The sequence below is a fragment of the Haemorhous mexicanus genome, chromosome Z (genome assembly GCF_027477595.1).
Source record: "Haemorhous mexicanus isolate bHaeMex1 chromosome Z, bHaeMex1.pri, whole genome shotgun sequence".
Lineage (NCBI taxonomy): Eukaryota > Metazoa > Chordata > Aves > Passeriformes > Fringillidae > Haemorhous > Haemorhous mexicanus.
The window spans coordinates 39394097-39412881 of record NC_082381.1 but is presented as its reverse complement, the minus strand read 5'-3'; the positions used below and the strand labels follow the sequence as shown (position 1 = coordinate 39412881).

General features: G+C 51.2%; 1 protein-coding gene across 1 annotated transcript in view; it reads left to right on the top strand.

Annotated features, from left to right (window-relative positions):
• The first annotated feature begins 7050 nt into the window (after positions 1–7050).
• LOC132322485 (centrosome-associated protein CEP250-like) overlaps positions 7051–18785 on the top strand; it is a 74338-nt gene continuing 62603 nt past the window's right edge. Inside the window, exons 1-11 of the mRNA XM_059836975.1 lie at positions 7051–7080; positions 7360–7463; positions 8058–8166; positions 8315–8508; positions 9844–9971; positions 10163–10332; positions 11137–11208; positions 11542–11664; positions 11933–12067; positions 16591–16700; positions 17537–17654. Of these exons, the coding sequence (XP_059692958.1) occupies positions 7051–7080; positions 7360–7463; positions 8058–8166; positions 8315–8508; positions 9844–9971; positions 10163–10332; positions 11137–11208; positions 11542–11664; positions 11933–12067; positions 16591–16700; positions 17537–17654 (1293 nt within the window). The remainder of the gene's footprint in view (positions 7081–7359; positions 7464–8057; positions 8167–8314; positions 8509–9843; positions 9972–10162; positions 10333–11136; positions 11209–11541; positions 11665–11932; positions 12068–16590; positions 16701–17536; positions 17655–18785) is intronic.

Genomic DNA, 18785 nt, shown 5'->3' with positions numbered 1-18785 from the left:
ATTGCTGTCATCCCTGCAGCAAAGCAATGCAGGAAGCAGAGGACATGACAGGGACCACTTCAGCACGTAGAGAATGGAGCCTCTGAGAACAGGCAGAAATCCTGAGGAGAGAGGGCCCAGGAAACAGGCAGACTGAGACACGAGTAGGAAAAGAAGGTGCCATCTCCTTTTCTCCCTTCTGCTGATCCTTCTTCTAAATTTCTGCTTAGGACAGCATTGCTGGAGGGCACAAAGTCACTCCTGATGTGCAGGTTTGAGGAAGGCAGGAGTGGCATTGCAAGCCTGAAGAGAATGAGAAGGCCAGAGCTGTGTCTCAGGAGGAGGGAGCTCCCACAGGAAGGCACCTGCAGAGCCAGGCTAGAGCTGTGGGAGAGGGCTGGATGTCAGGCTGCTGAGGAGGTGCCTGAAGCTGCTGGGAACATCCTGTGCATTCCTTGTCCCATCGAGCAGTGGACTGCGTGTGTGCTAGTCTGGCCAAATTTATCAGAATAGTTGGCGTCCTGGATTCCCTTTAGACTCCTGCCTTGTCAGCAGTCATTGGAGACAAAATACTTCACAGAAATGGATTGCCTTTGGGGCTGGTTTCATACTGCTCTTGTTTCATGACTGTTTCATGACTACTGCTATTCCTTCTACAGATCACCTGGGCGCACACCAAGCACTCAAGGTGCTTTTCCAAGGAAAAGGAAGGAAACTTGCAGTGATTCAATTGCAGAAGTGGAGGAGATGACCAGGAGCACTTCAGGATTACTTTCTCCATTGCCAGCTCGGAGCCAGACTCAGAAGAAAAATCAAAGAAACCCTCAAGCCACTTGGAAGATTCCCTTCCTGGACCATTACAGGCAGATCTCTGTGGCTCACTGGTGTACCCTTGACTGGCAGCAAAAAGGAGGAATGTCCAGTGCCACACCCAGGTTGGGCCATGAGTGGTTGATCCACGAGATGCCTGGACCGGGAGCAAAGCCCTGGGTGGGCTCACCTACAAATTGTGTGCAGACTTGGAGGTAGGTGCCACAGGCAAAGTCCATCAGTTTTGCCTGTCCGTAGCCAGGTGGAGGAGGATGTTGTCTGCTTTGATGTCCCTGTGCAGGACCTCACAGCTGCTGCAGAGCCTCACGGCCTCCAGCACGTGGTGGAACAGCCCCTGCACCTGTCTTCTGACAGCAATGCCCGCACAAGAATGAAATCAAAGAGGTCCTGGAATCGCTCTGGGCGCTTCATCACCAACAAGGAGTTTTGGCAGAGCTCAAAACAATCCAGGAGCTGGACAACACCATGCAACCCAGTGGCCACGTTATTCAGCAGTCCAGTCTCCAGGAGTACGCAGATGCTGTTGGAACGCGGGACGACCACAATGCCATCAGTGTGGCCGATGCTGTGCCACACGTCCGGAAGCCCTCAGCCAGCCTGGGATGCTCTGTGCCCTCCAGTAATCTCACTTTGCTCTCCCTCGAGGCGTCCTGGAGGCTTCCACCCTGCCAGGCCTCGGCTTAGCCCACCCAGCACTGTTGTCATCATATTGCAAAGCTCTCATACTTTCTCAGTGATTTCACATAGGCAGCACTTCACAGCACTGACTCTTTCTTCCTCACAGCCAACAGCTCTAACTCTCTTCACAGCACACCCAACAAATTCTATCTCTCTTCTCAGCACAGCCAACCCACTCTTTTGTAGCACTCTTCTTATTGGATACAGCTGTGGCTTGCTAAGGGCAGGCTTGTTCCTAATCTTTGGTGATGAGTACAGCTGCAATTCCTCAGGTGGGAGACTACCTTCTACACTATCTTTATTTTCTTACATTTTCTCCCTCCACACAGCATGTCCCAGTTTCTGCTGCTGACCCCACTCCCTCACCAGCCCACATCAATGATGAGTGCAATCTCATGACACAATTTTATGGCCACCTGATAGCCAAGGGGAGCAGCGGGCTGAGCTTTCTGCCCACTCTGCCGAGCCCCATCCTCTTCTCCCCTCACCCAGGTCTGCAGCCTGCCAGACCCCCTCTCACTGAGGCGCGCTGTGCCAGGCACGTCCCCTTGTAGACGCTGCCAAAGCCACTGCGCCCCAGCAGAGAACCCGGCCTGTTTCACCCCCCCAGGGCCTCCTCTGCCTTCCCTGCGGGCCGAACGTGGCTGGCGGCGCTCGGCCCGGCTCCTGGAAAGGCCCCGACCGCCCCTCAAATGCCCCGGGCCCGGCACACCTGTCTGAATGGGGCACCTTATTTCTCCTGAGCACTATCACCAGCTCTCCTAAGGAGAAATAGCGATTTTTGAAAGAAATTGAAATCTATGTCTTCAAAATAAACTTCAAAGAGGCTCAGGAGACCCATTAGACAGTTCTAGGACTGCTTCAGAATGTTTCACCCTGGCTCCAATAAGCAAGCAGTCTTCTGTCTGAAGATCTCAACTTTTATCTGATTAAAGCCTCTGATATGGAAAATTTGAAAACTGACCATGATCCCTTTATTCCTATGCATGTGGACACTGAAGTTCTACAGAGCCTTCCCAGGTGAAGCCAAGGCAAGCGCCGCTGCTGCTTCTGCTGTGCCAGAGAGCCGGGGCTGGGCAGGGATGGCACCACTCTGCCCAGGCTGTTTCTGCTTCCAGAGCTGGGCAGTGATTTTGAGCAGCTGGTGGGAGAACGAAGGGGACTTTTCCTGTGCCAGCACTTATGGACGTCCTAGGGCCACCTTCAGGGCAGAGTTCCTGCCCCAAAAAGTAAAGCAGAGGGACACAGTTAGAAAATGCCTCCTTTGAAGCCTTCCTCTCTCTTGGAAAGGAGGGAGCCAAGGCCCAGGCCGAGCAGCAGAGCCCGACGCCGCCTCCGTGCCTGCAGTGAGGGGCGGCTGCTGCTCGGCGGCACCAGAGGAGGGGAGCGCCCCTGCGCGGGAAGGGCGGGGCGGGGCAGCCGCCAGGGGGCGCCCGGGGCGGGGCGGGGCCCCTCTGTGAGGGGGGAGAGCCTCGGGCAGCTGCGGAGCCACGGACGGGACTGTCCGGCCGCAAGGCACAGCGCCAGAGCGATGGACAGCGCCAGGGCTGGGCACAGCTTAAGCGCAGGCTGACCGGCAAGGGAATGTTCCCAGCGAGTGCAGCATTTAGGCTTCCTGATGGCCAGTCCTGCACTGAGCTGGCAGGGCACAAAGCCTCCTCAGGCAGCGCTGCCTCCTCTCCAGACTTCCTGCAATGCCTTTGCTGACAGGATGAAGTCAGCCAGGCTTGGGGCAGGCTCAGCTGATGTTGCAAAGAGCTGCTGTCCAAAAGAAAAAACTACAAAAGTCAAACCAGAAAGGAAGTATTAGTTCCCAGGACTAGCTCCTCACAGGCAGAGGCAGCATTCCTCTGGTTCCTAAAAAGATGCAGGAATAGGAGATGAGGGTGCTTTGTGCCCCTTACCTTCATGTCGAGCACCTTGCCATTGCAGGCCAACTTAGCTCAAAATCAGTCACCCCTTTATCCAGAGTCTTCTGCTTGTTGGAATTCTCCCCATGAGAGCAGCCTGGGAATGCCGCTTACTGTCACTGGGCTTTGTTCCTTCTAGGAACCTCCAGAGACTCACTTAGGTTCCTCCTTTCTACAACATGGCCTGGGTTAACTGCCAAGAGGATAAGCAGTGTAAATCGTTCCTCAGCCAATGCCAATGCCTCTAAGAAATGCTGATTGCAGTGGGATTTAGGCCCAAGTGTTGTTCTCAAGAGCACTGCAGTTCAGGGTTTCAGCAGCAAGACCAGAGCAGGCAGCTTGGCAGGCCTCCAGCATCTCAAGCACTCACCTGCCTTGCAAATTCCTCTGCAGCCTGTAGCCATGGGCTGAACTCCTGTTCTTGACCTGTGGCCTTTGCCAGTTACCTCTGGCATTGGCACCTGTTTGCTCCTTCCTGTGGCATGTTGTGGGGAAGTCCAGAAGGAAATGACAGAGGAGAATTGCACAGAACCTGCGCTTTGTGTCCTTTGCCCCGTTTGGTGCTTGCAGCAATCGCCAGCGAACATGGAGTTTTCAGTTCTGTGAGCTGTGCCATCCAGCAAGGAAACACTAAGTTTGCCCAGGAAAAGCAGGATCAATCTACTGAGCTCCTAGAAGCCAGAAATGAGAGTGCAGGAAATGACTGAAAAATTGATTACTTGGCAGTATCCACTGTGGGCAGGATAGAGATTTAAAAGCCACTTCCATGGAGGGATCTGACCTTGCAGGTTTCCCACCAGCTGAAGGGAGTGGGGTTCTGCAAAAACGCCAGGAGTGTCGGCTTCAGTGTCGGACAAAGAACTTTTTCAGGAGAAGGGCTGCCTTGAGAGCTGGAGAGAACGAGCAGTTGCACCCATGCGAGCACCCACAGAGTGAGGGCTGCTCCAAGGGCACTCCTTTCCTTGCCGAGGACACGGTCACTGCCCCATACAGCAGATGTGTCCCTGTCATATTGACAACACAAACGCTGTTCCAGTGACATGAAAACACCTATGGGTAGTTTGTTACTCAGATTTTTTTTCCCCACTAAGGTGGAGTTCTTCCTTGAGCGAGCCCTAGAGCTTTCTGGTAGATGTTAGCCATGCAGGAAATGGGCAGGAAGGACAGGCATTCCAATTTAGGGAACTCACGGGAATATTACCAAAGCATGATTTCATCCTTAGAGTTTAAGCAAGGGTTGCTTGTTTTAGTCAGAAGCGTTGTTGGCCAAAGTACCCAGCGTGTGCGCTTGATGCCTGCTTTGCGTTACTTTTGGATCCTTTGAGCTGTGGGTTATGGACTGAAAGAGAGGACTGTGCTGCTTTGGGACAGAGGAGAACTTTCCGGCCTCTCCTTTGATTTAGCTGGAGAGAAGGTCCGGTTGCCATGCACGAATTTACAGAGCAACCCAGAGCAGCTGCTATTGTGATGCCATCAGAGGGCTGCCACGTCACAGCATTGTCACGAGGAGGTTGCCCTGGTGCAGGCAAGGCCTCAGCGTCCAGAACAGCTCTTGGCGTTCTTGTTGCAGGAGGATCCTGTACAGAGGAGTTCTCTGGCAACAGTCTGTGCCCCGAAAAGGGAGTCTTTTTCTTTTGCCTGCCATTGTACGAGTTGGCAGACTCGTGTAGGCATCCTTTTGTTTCCCCTGCGGTTGTAGGGTCTGCAGACACGTACAGGTGTACTTTTAGTTTTCTTTTTATTTTTTTTGTACGGTCTGCAGACTTGTGCAGGTGTCTTTTGTTTTTTCCCTTCTCTTTGTACAGTCCGCAGATTGCTGCGGGTGTCCTTTTTTCCTCTTTTCCTTGCACAGTCTGGGGACTTGTGCAAGTGGGTTTTTCTTCCATTTTTGTTTTACGTCCCGACGACTGAAGCAGCCCTGCTGGAAGGATGGAGCAAATCCGTAGGGCAGTCAGCAGGGCTTTTTCGGCCGTGTCAGCCCGCAGAATTGTTAACGGTCTGAGACGTAAGTAGAGGTTTGTTCCTTGGGGGCAGCACATTGAAAGAAAAATGCCATAAAGATGCCATAACTTTGGTAAAGCTCCTGCCAACAGTTTCAGCCAAAAAGAGGGTGTCCCTTGCCCAGCAGGGTGTGGACAACTTCCAAAATGCAGACTGGGAGAGTTTTGCAGGCATCCTTCTAAAAACTGTGCAGTTCTCTAAGGGACTTAGGGAAGGCATTGTTTTTCTGCATTCCCTCCTTAAAGAATGTGCCTCTCCAACTGGAACCCGTCCGTGTACCACAAGAGGGATTGGCTTTGCACTGGAGGGCAAACTGCTGAGCAGATTGTGTGGGCTCCTGAACCCCAGAGCTGGGCCTGTGCTGTGTCCAAACAAAGCTGCAAGCACCAAGAGGGGTTTGGCAGAAGCTTTTGTGGGGAATTGTTTACAGCAACCACGGGGGACATGCTGCATGCAATTTCCAAAAAGAAAAAGGAAGTCCAGGCAAGAGCGGAGAAGAAAGCTGCTTTAGTTGTAGGGTGGACAATGAGCTGCAGTGTAGGCACTGACTGCTAAGGAACAATTTGCATCTTCCCGACCCCAAGTTTCTAGTTCCTTAGTAGCAGAGCTGAGCAAAAGGTAGACACAGCCTGGGGTATTGGCCTGCAGTCTTGCTTGCTGTGCTACAGAACTGGTCCTCCTGGTAGAGAGGCTGTGAAAGGAAAAGGCTCTCTCCTTGGGTGGCCTGGTTCTGTGGGATTCCTCAGCACCAGCAATTTTCTAACCTCACCTGGTTTGTTTTCTCTTGGCCCCGGCAGGTCGTCTCAGAGGTGGAAGGAGTCAAGTCCACGGTTCGGTGAGTGGGACCGGCACCCTTGACATTCCTGGTCCCTGAGGATGGTGGAGCAAGCTGTGGCCTTGGCCTGTTGCAGTTGAGAGCCAGGCTGGCAGGCCAAAAGGAAGTCCTCGTCAGTCCATGTCTGCATGAGCACTACCAAAAGGATTCCATCAGTTTCCTCCTTCTCCATTAAGGAGGTTTCAACTAATGAAAGTCAACTTCTGCAGACAGAAGGCTGCATGCTGATAGTAGCCTGCCTGAAATATCTCCTTTAGAAGCATATGCAGTCCTGTTGAAACATTAGTCTCATCGGCCCACTTGAAATGAATTTTAGTGACTGAGGATCCCACTTGTATCGAAATTCACAGCTTCTCTCTAGGACCACTGGTGATAGAGCTCAGGAGAAATTAGGGCCTCTATGACAGCTTACTCCCTGTCCCTCACGCTGCTGTCTGCCTGCAGAGCACCACAGCAGCAGCAGCAGCAGAACCTGCTCTGGCTCGCTCTCTTCCTCCAGAGGCTAAAGGGGAAGCCAAGCTCAGCAAATCTCCACATGTTGTCAGTCCAGGGCCTGAGCATCCTGCACCAATCAGTGGCAGCTTTGGTTGCTTCAGTGCAAAGCTTTGGTGCAGTGCAGAGCTGCAAGTTTCTGAGCAGGCAGAACTTGCCCTTTGTGGCTAAAGGTGCTGAGGGCTGGAGTCCTGCCATGACTTAGTGCTTCAGCCCAGCCACTGACACGTGGGAAATGGGGTCTGCACTCTCACAGGCAGGCATCATTTTCCTGCCATTCTGACAGGGACTGTGAACTTGCCTTGGTGTCAAAAAAGCGGTAGCATGATGTGCTTTAGTGCTACTGGTGAGAAAGTGAGCCCTGTTGTGCCCAGTGTCTGTGCAGGCTCCCTGCTGCCAGCAGAGAGAGCGGTCCCAAGGCACAGTTCACAGCCTTGTGGGGAACAGAGGAGCCACCGTTGCTGCAGGGACTTGCCAACACAGAGTTAGTTGGTTACCCACATAAAATCCCCCACACAACAGCTTCGGCCTTTGAAGCTGTTGTGTGTCTGCTTGCTGCTTCTTGCAGCTTTCAGGAGCCAACTGCCCTGCTCCTTATTGCTTCTTTTGCTTTTTTCCTGCCCATTCTTGCAGGCCCCGCTGGGAGAGCCTCTTGCCTCTCAGGACTTCTCGGCCCAGGCGGGAAAGGCAGAGCGGGAGCAGAGCACAGATAGAGTGTGCAGTGCCCAGGAGTTCAGGTGTGTGTTAAGCTATCTTGCTTTCTCTGAGCAGGGGTGGGCATTGCTGGGTTTAGGAGGCCCAGAGTCAAAGAAGAAATTTGGCTCTCTCATCGTTTGACTTACTCAGCATAGATGGGGGAAAACACCTCATGGGTAGGTCTGGCTGCCAACCCAACTTCAGCACAGCTGCCTCCTGAGACTCGCTTCTCAAACCTTGACAAAAAGTATGCTGAAGTGGACCAGAGTAAAAGCAAGGGAGGCTCAGGCTGGCCTTATGGACAGAAAAGCTTTGAACTGCAGAGGCAGCAGAACAAGCACCTCAAAGAGCTTGTGCAGATTCCACCCTTGGAAATTTGGAAGCCCCAGCTGGGTAGAACCTTGAGCAGCCTGTCCAAGCGGCCATAGCTGACCCCAAGTTCTTGGAGCTGAAGATGGGCCTAGAGGCTTCCTTGAGTCCCTGCCACCCTAATTCATCTTGGGATCCTTTGATTATTGGATTGGAAAGTTGTACATAGCTCCTCCGCAGGCTATAACTCGCAGGCTCTTTCCTTGTTGCACTAGTGAAAGCAAGAGTAATTGTGGGAGTGCTCATCTGGCTGCATTTGAGAGCAGGCGCCACTCCTCACAAGAGAGGGCGTTGGAAGTGGCAGCAGAGAGAGCAGAGGAACCGCAGATTCCGAGGGATCCACTGAAGGAAGAGGTTCCTCTGGTAGTGCCAAAGGTATGCACACCTTATTCCCAGGCAGCACTTGTGGGACAGGGAGCCGCCCCTAGCAAGACCACCGCAAATGCTACTTCTGGCAGCAAGCCAAGACCGAGAGTGTCTTCTTGTTGTTCCTCTTGAAAAATGGTGCCCCCTCTGCTTCCAGGTTTGCCGCCGGCAGCGGACAGCCCACAGGGGTCTGGAGAAGCTGCTCCAGGAATTCTCTCGCCAAGGGCACACCCTGTCCCAGGTGTGCAGAGAGAAGGCGGCGCAGGCACAAGAGAAGGCTGCCCTGGAAGCCCGACTGACAGCCATGGAGCGGGACCTACAAGGCCTTTCAGAGCAGCTGGCAGAGGCCAGGTAAAGGCAGGGAGGAGCACCTGGGTGGGACATTATTGAAGGTCTGGAATGACAAAGGGGGTGAGTGTTAAGTCAGGGCTTTCTGCCTCCTCTGTGCGCTGCAGATGTTTCTCAAACAGAGAAGCGAAGAGACATGACAAAAAAGGATAATGTGACCTGAATGTCACTTTTCTCTCAGCTCAAGCTATCAAAGCTCTTTTAGGCACCCGCCTGGGACCCCTTGCACATTCCCGTGCCATGTGCAAAGCCAGCCATCTTGGCACTGACATGAGTGCTAAGGAAACCGTGCAGATGTTTGCTGAAACCGGGAACTTCCCTCTGGTTTTGGTTTCTTTTTCGGTGCATGTGAACACCAGTCTTTCTTTGCCAGGTAGTTAGACATGGCATTTTCAGAATTGAAGGCTCTTACATGTGAATGTTGTCAGTAGAGTGCTGATGCTTCAGGAGAAAGCTGGAGGGTTCTGCTGAAAATCTTGAGACCCTTCTGAGCTAACTCTTGTGAATTATAGTGCAGGACTTAGAGTTGCTTACAAGCAGCAGCAGAAGAAGAGAAAGGTCTTGTGGCTTCTCAACAGTGTCCGGGGATTCTTGCTGAGCACTGATTCTAGCTCACTTGTCCACCAAACTCTGTAACCTGTCAACGTCCTTTGGCTTGTCCCTTTATAGTGTCAAGATGTTTGGGCACTGCTGGCTTGCTTTGCCAAAAATCAAGGAAGCAAGCATTCTTGTTCATGAAAATCCAGTAATTTAAATGGCAGGATACCTGCCATCCCTCCTCCAAGACAGTTCTTGATCAGCTAAAAACCTAGTTCTGGTTTCTCACTCATGCTGCTAGAAGCCGGAACTTTCATGTATCATTCCCTGCATTCCTATAGTCCAGTTTTCTCTGGTAAACAAAGTATCTCTACATAAGCTAGGAAAAGCAGTAAACATTGAAGAGTCAGCCAAGAGAACACTGGGTTCTGTCCCCCTGCAGAGTGACTTGGAAGTGCTGATCAGCTCAGGGCTGTGAGCAGAGGCTGGGCTTTTGCTTGCTGGCAGAGATTTGTGGGCACAGCCACCCATGAGGAATACATCAGGCAACAGCCATTTGAGCTTTGCTGAGATCCAACTCAGCTGGCCTTTCTGTGCTTGGCTAGGTCATGAGGAAAAGCTGGCCAACCACCTGGAGGGGCCTGCTTTGCTATTTTAAGTGGCAGAAACCATCTTGCTGTAGCTGAGTTTCCATGCATGCTGTTTTTCATGCTGAGGTGTAGGGAACTGAAGGCACGTCTAACTGGAAAAACAGCCCCTTGTGGGCCAGGAACAATTTCTCTTCATCTTCACCACTTGTAGGTCAGAGAAGGAGAGCCTGCAAAGTAGCCTGCTGGAGGCTCAGCGGCACGTATCGGAGCTGGAGATCACCAGGAGCCGTCTGGAAGCCCAAGTGCGCACAGCCACACGGGCCCAGGAGGTGATACTCGGTGAGAGCCTCGTGCGCTTTGTTTCTGGTGATGGCCCAGCCTAGTGCAGTTGCACCACAGGCAACTCTGTCCTCAGGGCTTCTGAGGATGGAAGGAGAGATGAGGGCAGGTCCCTTCTTGCCTGGAACTGAAAGTCATTAGAGGCCTCTGCTTGTGTCGTCTCTGACTGTTGCCGTTTGTCGTGTTTGCAGAGGATGTGAAGGGCCTTCATCAGGAACTGCTAGCTATAAGATCTCTCAGCAAGCAGCAATGTGAAGAAATGACTCAACAGCTCCGCTGGGCAGACGAGCAGTGCAGCATGGCTCTCAGACGCTGGCAATCTGCACAGGAAGAGGAAAAAAGGAAGCTCCAGCAAAAAATGGTAAGCCACAATACGCACCTGAACTTTTCAGGTGCGTACCGTGGGCTGGCTTAGCAGAAGAGCAGCCTGAGCGACATGGCTGCAAGCATGTGCTGTACACAGTGCTGGGCCAGGCAGCAGAGGCCTTCAAGGGTTCCTACTAGAGAGCCTGGGTAGACCAAGACGATGGTGTCGGGACAGTACATGCAGCCACGGTTTCAGGTCGGGCCTAAACCAATGTCCCCAGAGAGATGGGTGGTCACCACCCAAAGCATGGCAGCGAATGATCTTCCCCGCAGCTTCGTGCCCTGCAGCAGACGGCTGCTGACCTTGCTGCACTCTGCAGTTCCAACAACTGGGTTCCCTGCTTTCTGTCCTTCCTCGGTGGACAGAGAGTCTCCCCTTTGGGCTTGAAGCATACGCAAGAGGTCCCTTGTTGCTGCATTTCAGCTGGTGGCCTGTCTTGTGACTAGGGCATCAGGGTGCTGGCCTCCTCCTCGTCCTGCAGTCCACCCGCAGTTTTTCCTTGATCAAAGGGCCCCTCTGTTCTTAAGTCCCCCCACTTTGAGAACAGAGTCTCTGAGAGAAGGCAGAAGAGGGGCTAGGAACCAGGCAGCCGTCAGAGTGAGGAAAGAAGGCGGAATCTCCTTTTCTTCCACCTGCTGACCCTCCTCCGAAGCTTCTGAAGTTGGAAGTGCGGGAGGGCACAAAGTCACTACTGGGCACTCTTCAGGTGGGGGGCTTGTGGAAGGGATGAAGGTGTCCTTTTTGTCTTTGGGGAGCACGGCTGGGACTTCATCTGGAAGTGCCTCTTTCTCTCTTCAGAAGAGACGTCTGAAACGGCAGCGCTTGGAGGCACAGGCGATGCTGGAGAAACGCGAAAGCTTCCTGGCAGAGGTACAGAGGGGGCAGGAGAAAAGGCTGCTTGAGATGACGCAGGATGTTGCCATCAGGCAACCTGAATAAGAAAAGATACGAACCAGAGCCAATCAAGAGGCAGCACAGAGTGAGAAAAGAGAGTTTGTGTGTTGCTTTGGACTCCTCTGGGCTCCTTATGGGCACTGCTTCTCTGGACACTGTCTGTCTGGGTGCGACTGTCTTTTAGGTGGCTCTTGGTAAACATGAGAATGAGAACAAAATGCTTTTGGAAAACATGCGCACATCAGCCTTGGTTATCGCACAAGTGGCGTGCGGGACATTAAAAGCCCTCTTCTCTTTGTTTCGGTGCAGCTCCAGGCTCAGAAGGCTGCTGTCTCAGCCAAGGTGCACCAGCTGCAATGGGAGCTAAACCAAAGCCGGCAGCAGCTGGAGCAGCTGAGGCAGCAGCTGAATGAGGAGCAGGTGAATGGGCAGGTGAGCCTGACTAGGCAGGGTGCAGAGGGAAGGGCAGTGATGGGGGCATGAACTGGACATCTCAAGAAAGGGGAGGCGAGGACTCCCCTTTCCTTACTGCAGGCACTGGGAGCACAGAGCTTGGCAGGTTCCAGCGCTGAGCACCAGGAAGAGGAGTTGGGATGGAAGGGTGAGGGCTGGGTGGAGAAGCAGAATGGAAGTGCCTATGAGACTTGGAGAGGAGAAGCCTGAGTGTGATGGCAGGAGCTAGTAAGACTTTTCTTGACAGAATATCAAGGACAAGATGCAGGCAGAGCTGCAGGAAGCTTGGAGGATGATGAAGGCAGTGGAGGAGAGGCACAAAGAAGAAATGGAAAGGATGTGCAAGATCCAGCTGCAGTACAGGCTGGCAGAACAAAGGCAGGTGAGTAAAAGGGCAGTAGGCACTGCAGTCATGCAAACAAGTGGTCTCTGCTCTTCTCACCTTTCCCCTGCAGAGCAGCAGGTGGATGGGGGCAAGGCCTCTGACTGCCATGCTCTGTGGTCTGCACTGCAGCTAGCCAGCACGACCCTTACTGGGCCACTGAATCTCAGCTTTGCTGCCCTGGCCAGCAGGGCTAGTGCTCTGGCCAGTGGGCCAGCAATCCTGTGAATGTATTTCTCCTGGCTTCTTAGTGCCCACTTTGTTTTTTGAGGGGTTTGTTCAGGTGAACACGGTGACCCATGCACATTCTGAACAAGTTGTTCCTTTGCAAGGTGAATGCAGGCCTCAGAACGGGGTGAAATTTTAAGTTGTTCTTTCCCTTTCACCATCTCTACTACGGCTGGCTGTGACAAGCTGTAGTCTCTGACTGCTTGTTTGGGTTTGACTTGAGGTGGAAGAGTTGACAGCTCAGCTTGCAGCCTAACACCAGTGTTGTTCCTGATGGCATGCCTTTGAAATGTGCTCTCTGGGGCACCTCTGCCAGTCACATTTCTGACACAAACAAATTTCTTGTCCCAGATGAACAAGGGCTCTGCCATTGCAGCCGCGGCTGCAGCAGCATCCTACGAAGAAGCCTCCTCTCTGCAGCCTGAGAAGCCGAGCAGGAGCAGCTCGCCCCCCTCCAGCCAGCAGAGCGAGAAGCCGTACATGAAACTGCTGAGTACGTCCTGTGGATTTCTTGTGTGATTGAGCAGTGCAGGATAGTGTGTGTGCCTCAGCATGAGCTGTAGCACACGTTCCTCCTGACTTTGGTGTCGGGGAGACATGTTGGACTCCCAACAGAAGCCATTGTTGTGCTTGGAGGCAGCCAGGGAGCACCTTGGGGCATTGCCCTTGAGGGCAGCTGGCTGTGGGTGGGCTTTGCCTGAGCTTCTCTGTGCAGTAAAGGCAAAAGCAGGGCAGAAGGCTGCAGCCTAGCCAGTGACTGAGTCAACATGTGTGTGCTAGTCTGGCCATATTGGTCAGAATAGTTGACTTCCTAGATTGCCTTTAGACCGCATTTGGAGACAAAATAATTCAGAGAAATTGCTTGGCTCTGGGGCTGCTTTCATATTGGTGGTGTTTTCATGACTGCCATCACTTCTATTCTTCCTTCTACAGTTTGCTTGGATAAAAATTCTACATTTTTGTTAGCGTGACCTCCTTGGAAGGAGCATCAGGTGATAGCAAAAATAAGGGAGGAAGGGGGAACATCCCAAATGTTAAAAAATTGTATTCTTAGAAGAATCCCTAGGAATCAGAGAGGAAGACATGTTTTCAAAGTGCACCAAACAAAAAAAACCACTATTTTTTTCTTTTTTCCAATCCTACTTGGATATTTTAGTTGTATGCTTCGGGAGATGCATCAAAGAGACACATCTATGTGGCAGGGCCAGATAAAACTGCCCTGCAGGCAATTCCCAGGAGGAAGCCTGCAGCCCCTCTCCTGCATGTTCCTCCGGGACCAGGCTCTTTGTCACAGCTCAAGCCCAGCCCGTAAATACTCTTGGAATACTAAGCACTGGCCTCAGTCCCTGCACTCTAGGAAGGCACAGCAAGGCCTTAGTGACTCTGCAGTGCAACTGATTTGCTCCTTGCAACTGGTAATAGCTGCCAGTGCAGTGCTGTCAGAGAATAAGTGGTCAGGCATAGAACAGAGCCCAGCTTACTCAGTGTCTGCCATCAGCTGTTGGGACAAAAGGAGAAGAGATCCACTCCTCCTTGGCTCTGAACTCAATGACACCCATCTTCTGTCTTGAGTGGGGTCAACAGCTTGTAACGGTGCTCAGTCTGGCTCTGGCTTCTTCACAGTGCCTGTCAGTGGCCCTTCGTGGGCTTTGCCAAGCTTTTTGTCATACTTGCCCTGCCACTGACAGCTGCTGTGACTGCAGGGGCTGGGGCCTTCCTTAGCTGGGAGGTTCCAGCAGCCGCCCCGTTGCTGCAGCTTTGCCTGGACTCGTGACAGGATCAGCATCTCATTTGTGCAGCCGTCTGTGCCACGGCAGCGCCTGAGGAGTGGTGCTGTCCTTGTTCGCCATCTCGGCTGAGCCCTTTGGGAAGATGGGGCACGTGGATGGTGTTCAAGGGGCCGAGTGCAGTACTAGTGTCTGCTGCAGCCCAGGCTGAAGACAAGGAGTTGTAGTTCTTCCCTAAAAGGAGAATGGACAAAGCGATCTTCAGAACTTTGCCTGCTCATAAATGAAGAGGGTCCTAATTCTTACAGCCATTGGTCTTGGTCATAGCATGAGCTGCTGTGCTCTGAAAATGTCAAGGCATTCTTTAGGCAAACTGCAGGGACGTCGAGAAGGTTCCCTCCTCTCCTGGGTTTCACTTTGCAATCAGTATTCTTTCTGCTCTGCAAAAAGCAGCTGTTGATAAAAATTCATCCCAGCTCCCAGGGTGCATTGAAACTTTGGAAGTAGGAAACCTTTTGTTGAATCTCACAAGAGAGTGTTAACTGCCAAGAAAATGAAGGGTGCTGATTTTTCAGCCCTCCTTCCCCTATGTAGATGACAACCACTTCCCATGGTGCCAGTTCTTTTCTGGTCTCAGTCTCCTCTGATGGTTTCTCCGTGGCCTTAGTCTCCTGTTCAAAGCAATGTGCAGAGTAAGACTCTTTGCAGGCCATGTGTGTTACAGAGCTGCCTGTCTTACTTGGGCTGCTCTTGTTGTTTGTTCTTGTTGTTCTTGTTGTTTGTTCTTAGTCTCCTGTTCAAAGCAATGTGCAGAGTAAGACTCTTTGCAGGCCATGTGTGTTACAGAGCTGCCTGTCTTACTTGGGCTGCTCATGTTGTTTGTTCTTGTCCCATTCTTGTTAGCCAACCTGACCATAAATTGCTCCGAGCCCCAGAAAGCAGAGCTGAGATTCAGACCTCCTGGAAGTCAGGATCTCTGTTTTGTTTTGAAGTTTGCTTCTTGCATTTTGTTTCTTTCAGGGAGTGTGGTGAGCGTGGCAGATCCAGAAAAGAAATACACTGGATGGAAACTTATTGCCAGAGGGTGAGTTCAGCCACACTTACTCCTCCAGAGCCATGGGTCATGGATGTGGCTGGTGTAATATCAAGAGGGAAGCCAGGCAAAGGCTGGTGGTTTAGGGACACTCCAGGCAGCAGAGAGCTCCTGCCTGGGCTGCCTTTTGCTTCTCAGCACTGAACAGCTTCTCTGTTCTTGCTGCTGTTCTGTTCCTAGGGGTTTTGGAACTGTTTATAAGGCCCTGGACGCTGCCACAGGACGAGCGGTAAGTGCCAACAGCCCTTGCCAAATGTGCAGCTCTTGAGCGCTTTCTCTTGTGATGTGATCTGTGGGCAGAGCTTTGTGTTACCTGTCTTTGCTGCAAAGGCTGCCTAGAGGCAGGCTGCAAAGTTTTGGATGGCCTTTGTCTTGCATTGTGAATGAATGTGAGGAAGGCGCTGGTGTCTTTCCAAGAAGGCCATGCTAGCTTGGTCTTACTGGATAAGTGTGCAGAGATTAGCTGATGGCAACAGCCATCATTCTGGCCCAATTCCTCTTTAAGCCCAGGTTCAGACACAGATAGCATTTCCCATTGTTTCACGAGGTACAGTTTGAAAAGACCTAGAAAGGGAGAGATCTTGTCTGGAGTGCAGTTTTGTGTTTCAGTCCTGTGGAACCTGGGTCCCACACACACACACAAGCGTGCACAGATCAGTGAGAAGAAGCTGATGAAGAGCCTTAAATAATACCACCTTGTGTTGGTCCTTTCTCGCTGACATTCCATTACAGAGATGTTATTTGTACTGAACTGACATGCTGGTGTCTTGCAGAGTCCCACTGCTCATTGGGGCTAAACGTTCAGAGTCCTTAATTCTCATTTCTGGCTCTCAGAAAAAACAACTCCATCTTCCTGGTAGCTCCTTATCCACCTGCAGTGCTGTGCTCAGCAACTGCACTTGGGGAGGGACGTCTACAAGGAATCTGAAAGCCCCAAGACCTGCAGTGCATCCATAGTGGTCCACAGAAAGGATTATTCATTTTTTAACCCACTCAATAACTACATGTCTAAAGCGTCTTCAAGAATGTTCTTCAGAGATGCAAAATCCAAACTGAAGAAGTTAGGATGTGCTAGGACGGTAACTTTCCTTCGAGTTGCCTTGGAGTTCTTTTTCAGACAGCCTTTTCTCTGTAATGTATTTGTGTATTTACTTTGGAGCACAATCAAGAATGGCAGCAGTTTCTGATCAAACACTGATCAAAACCCCTAGAAATGCTAACATATTTTCAGCAGGTTGAGTTTCTTTTCACAGAAGCAAAATCACTTTGGCTTGCAAAACACGTGTAAATGATAACAGTAGTGATAAACAAGGTCTAGTTGAGGAGTCTGCAAGGGCCCAGAGTGCAATTAGCACATGGCAGTTGATGGTTTAGAGTCCCTTTTTACCAAGGTGACAAGGCTTCCTGGCCCCTGAGTGCACGGAGATAGAGGCCCTTGTAATGTCTGTTCCTAACGGCATTCAACGTCATCATAGGTGGCCATAAAGGAAATTGATCTCCAGCACCAGGGCTGTGAGGAAGTATTGAAAGAAATCCTGGTCATGAGGGAAAAGAAGAGCCCCAATATTGTCACCTACCTAGAAAGGTAAGTAGTTCTGGTATTTTTATGGCAATGTCAGTTTCCATCCACGCAAGGCAAAGGTTTAAGAGCTCTTTGCTCAGTGGCAGAAAATTGATCTTGCTATTAACATCAATCCACTCCCGTAGGAGGCATGGAAGGAGATTGTACTTTGTCCCCAAGAATGGTTCCTGGCATCCAAAAGCTTAAAGATTGTTCTCAAGAAACCTGGCTCTCTTACTAAGCCAGTAGCTTGTATGTTCACTTGCTGGATGTTCTTTTGCTGTTTTGGGGCATGATTTCTTTTTCGGAGTGTCCGAGGAGAAGTGCTGAGAGAGCATCATGGAAATTAGTTCCCTTGTGCTGTTCCCACTATTTTCCATTGCCTTGCAGGCCAAAAGACTAGGCTAGGAGACACATTATTTGCTGGGTTTGAAATTGTTTTTCCTGTTTGCCATTGTCCGTTCTGCAAGGTTTTCCAAAGGGTGTCGGCAGTGCTGCACCTCTGCCTGCCCTGTGCAAGAGCTGCGAAAACTGTGTCTCCTTGCTACTGGAGTTAATGGTGCAATTTGTGGATGAAGATGATGAAGCAGCTGCTGGAATGTGTCCGCTTCCAGATTTGCCTTTGCTATCACAAAACTGCCGTTTTCCCCTGCCTGCCACCTAAGCCATCTCCTTTCCCACCGGTGTGCATTGAGATGGCACAGATTGCAGGCACTGAATAGCCTAGGTGGAGTGTGTCTTCATTTCATTCCTTCTTCATTTACCAGTGACCTGGAAGCAAAACTCAGCTGTAGTCTTTTCTTCCATATGGCAATTTAGCTGTGCACATTCAGCTCCACACTGTTGTTTTCATCTTCCAGCTACCTTGTCAGAGAGGCTGTCTGGCTGGTGTTGGAGTACATGGATGTAGGCTCTTTAGCAAAAGTGGTCAGCAACAAAAGGATGGCTGTAGGACAAATGGCAACGGTCTTTCAGGAGGTAAGGGATCCTGCTTGTGCTTGGGGTGGCTTGGACAGCCTCATCCTTTGAAAGTGCTGCTAAATGAGTGATTCCATGTTCAGAGCTTTCTTGCTGTGCTGCTCTTATGCTTCAGAGAAGAAAGAGCATCTGGACTGAACTGCCTGCCAGTGTCCCTGCCCTTACTATAGTCTGCTCTTTGCCCTTATCTACTTTTGGTAAACTCTCTTTCTCTTTTTCATTTTTTTTTTTTTTCTTTTCTGTTCTTTGCCTCACCTGGGCAAACCATTTCCCTGAACATTTCTGCATTGCCTTCTTTGCCTGTAATCTCAAAGATGCTGGTGTCCGAATTTTAAACCAACAGCAAAGCCAAAGAGAGACTCATCTCTCACGGGTTTCAGCTTCAAAAGAGGGCATGGCACCCACCACGGTGCTTGCTGCTGAAAACTGACAAACGACTTGAAATGACTTTCAAATCTGCTGTCGAGGCAGCCTTACAGCCCTTTTCCTCCAGTCTCCCGCCCGACAGTGATCCCCTTGGTACCCAAGGCAGGGACTTTTCCTCCTTTGGCAAACCACTGCTTGTCCCCTGAATGGGGAGAGCGCATCTGCTCTGCAGCAGCGGTCATTCTGACTGGCCTTGTAGGGGACAGTCTCGAGCAACAACTGCTGTTTCCCCCTCAAAGCTAATATGCCTTCCCTTTGAGAGATCCTGTTCTCCCAGGGTTGCAGGAGCAAGCTCTTCCTCTCGCCAACACTCACTGCATCTTTGAGATCTGTGAATCTTCAGGAGCACTTTCCTTCTGCACGTGATGAAATCAGATCAGGCTAACTTTTGGCCTCCTGTTTCTTTTTTTCTCTCTCAGTGCCTGAAAGGCCTGGCTTTCCTTCATGCCAACCAGGTGATCCACAGAGACATCAAAAGCGACAACATCCTTCTGGGCCAGGATGGCTCTGTCAAGTTGGGTGGGTATTCTTGCTCAGGGCACAGCGGTAGGCTGCTGGGAGTCTAAAGAGCAACAAGTATCAAGAGTAACTTTGGTTTGTGTCTGTCCATTCCAGAGGGAGGGAGGTTACAGTGGAAAAAACTGTAATGTAAATGAGGAAAAAAAATTTAACAACGCCAACACCATTCTCAGGGTGGTGGCTTTG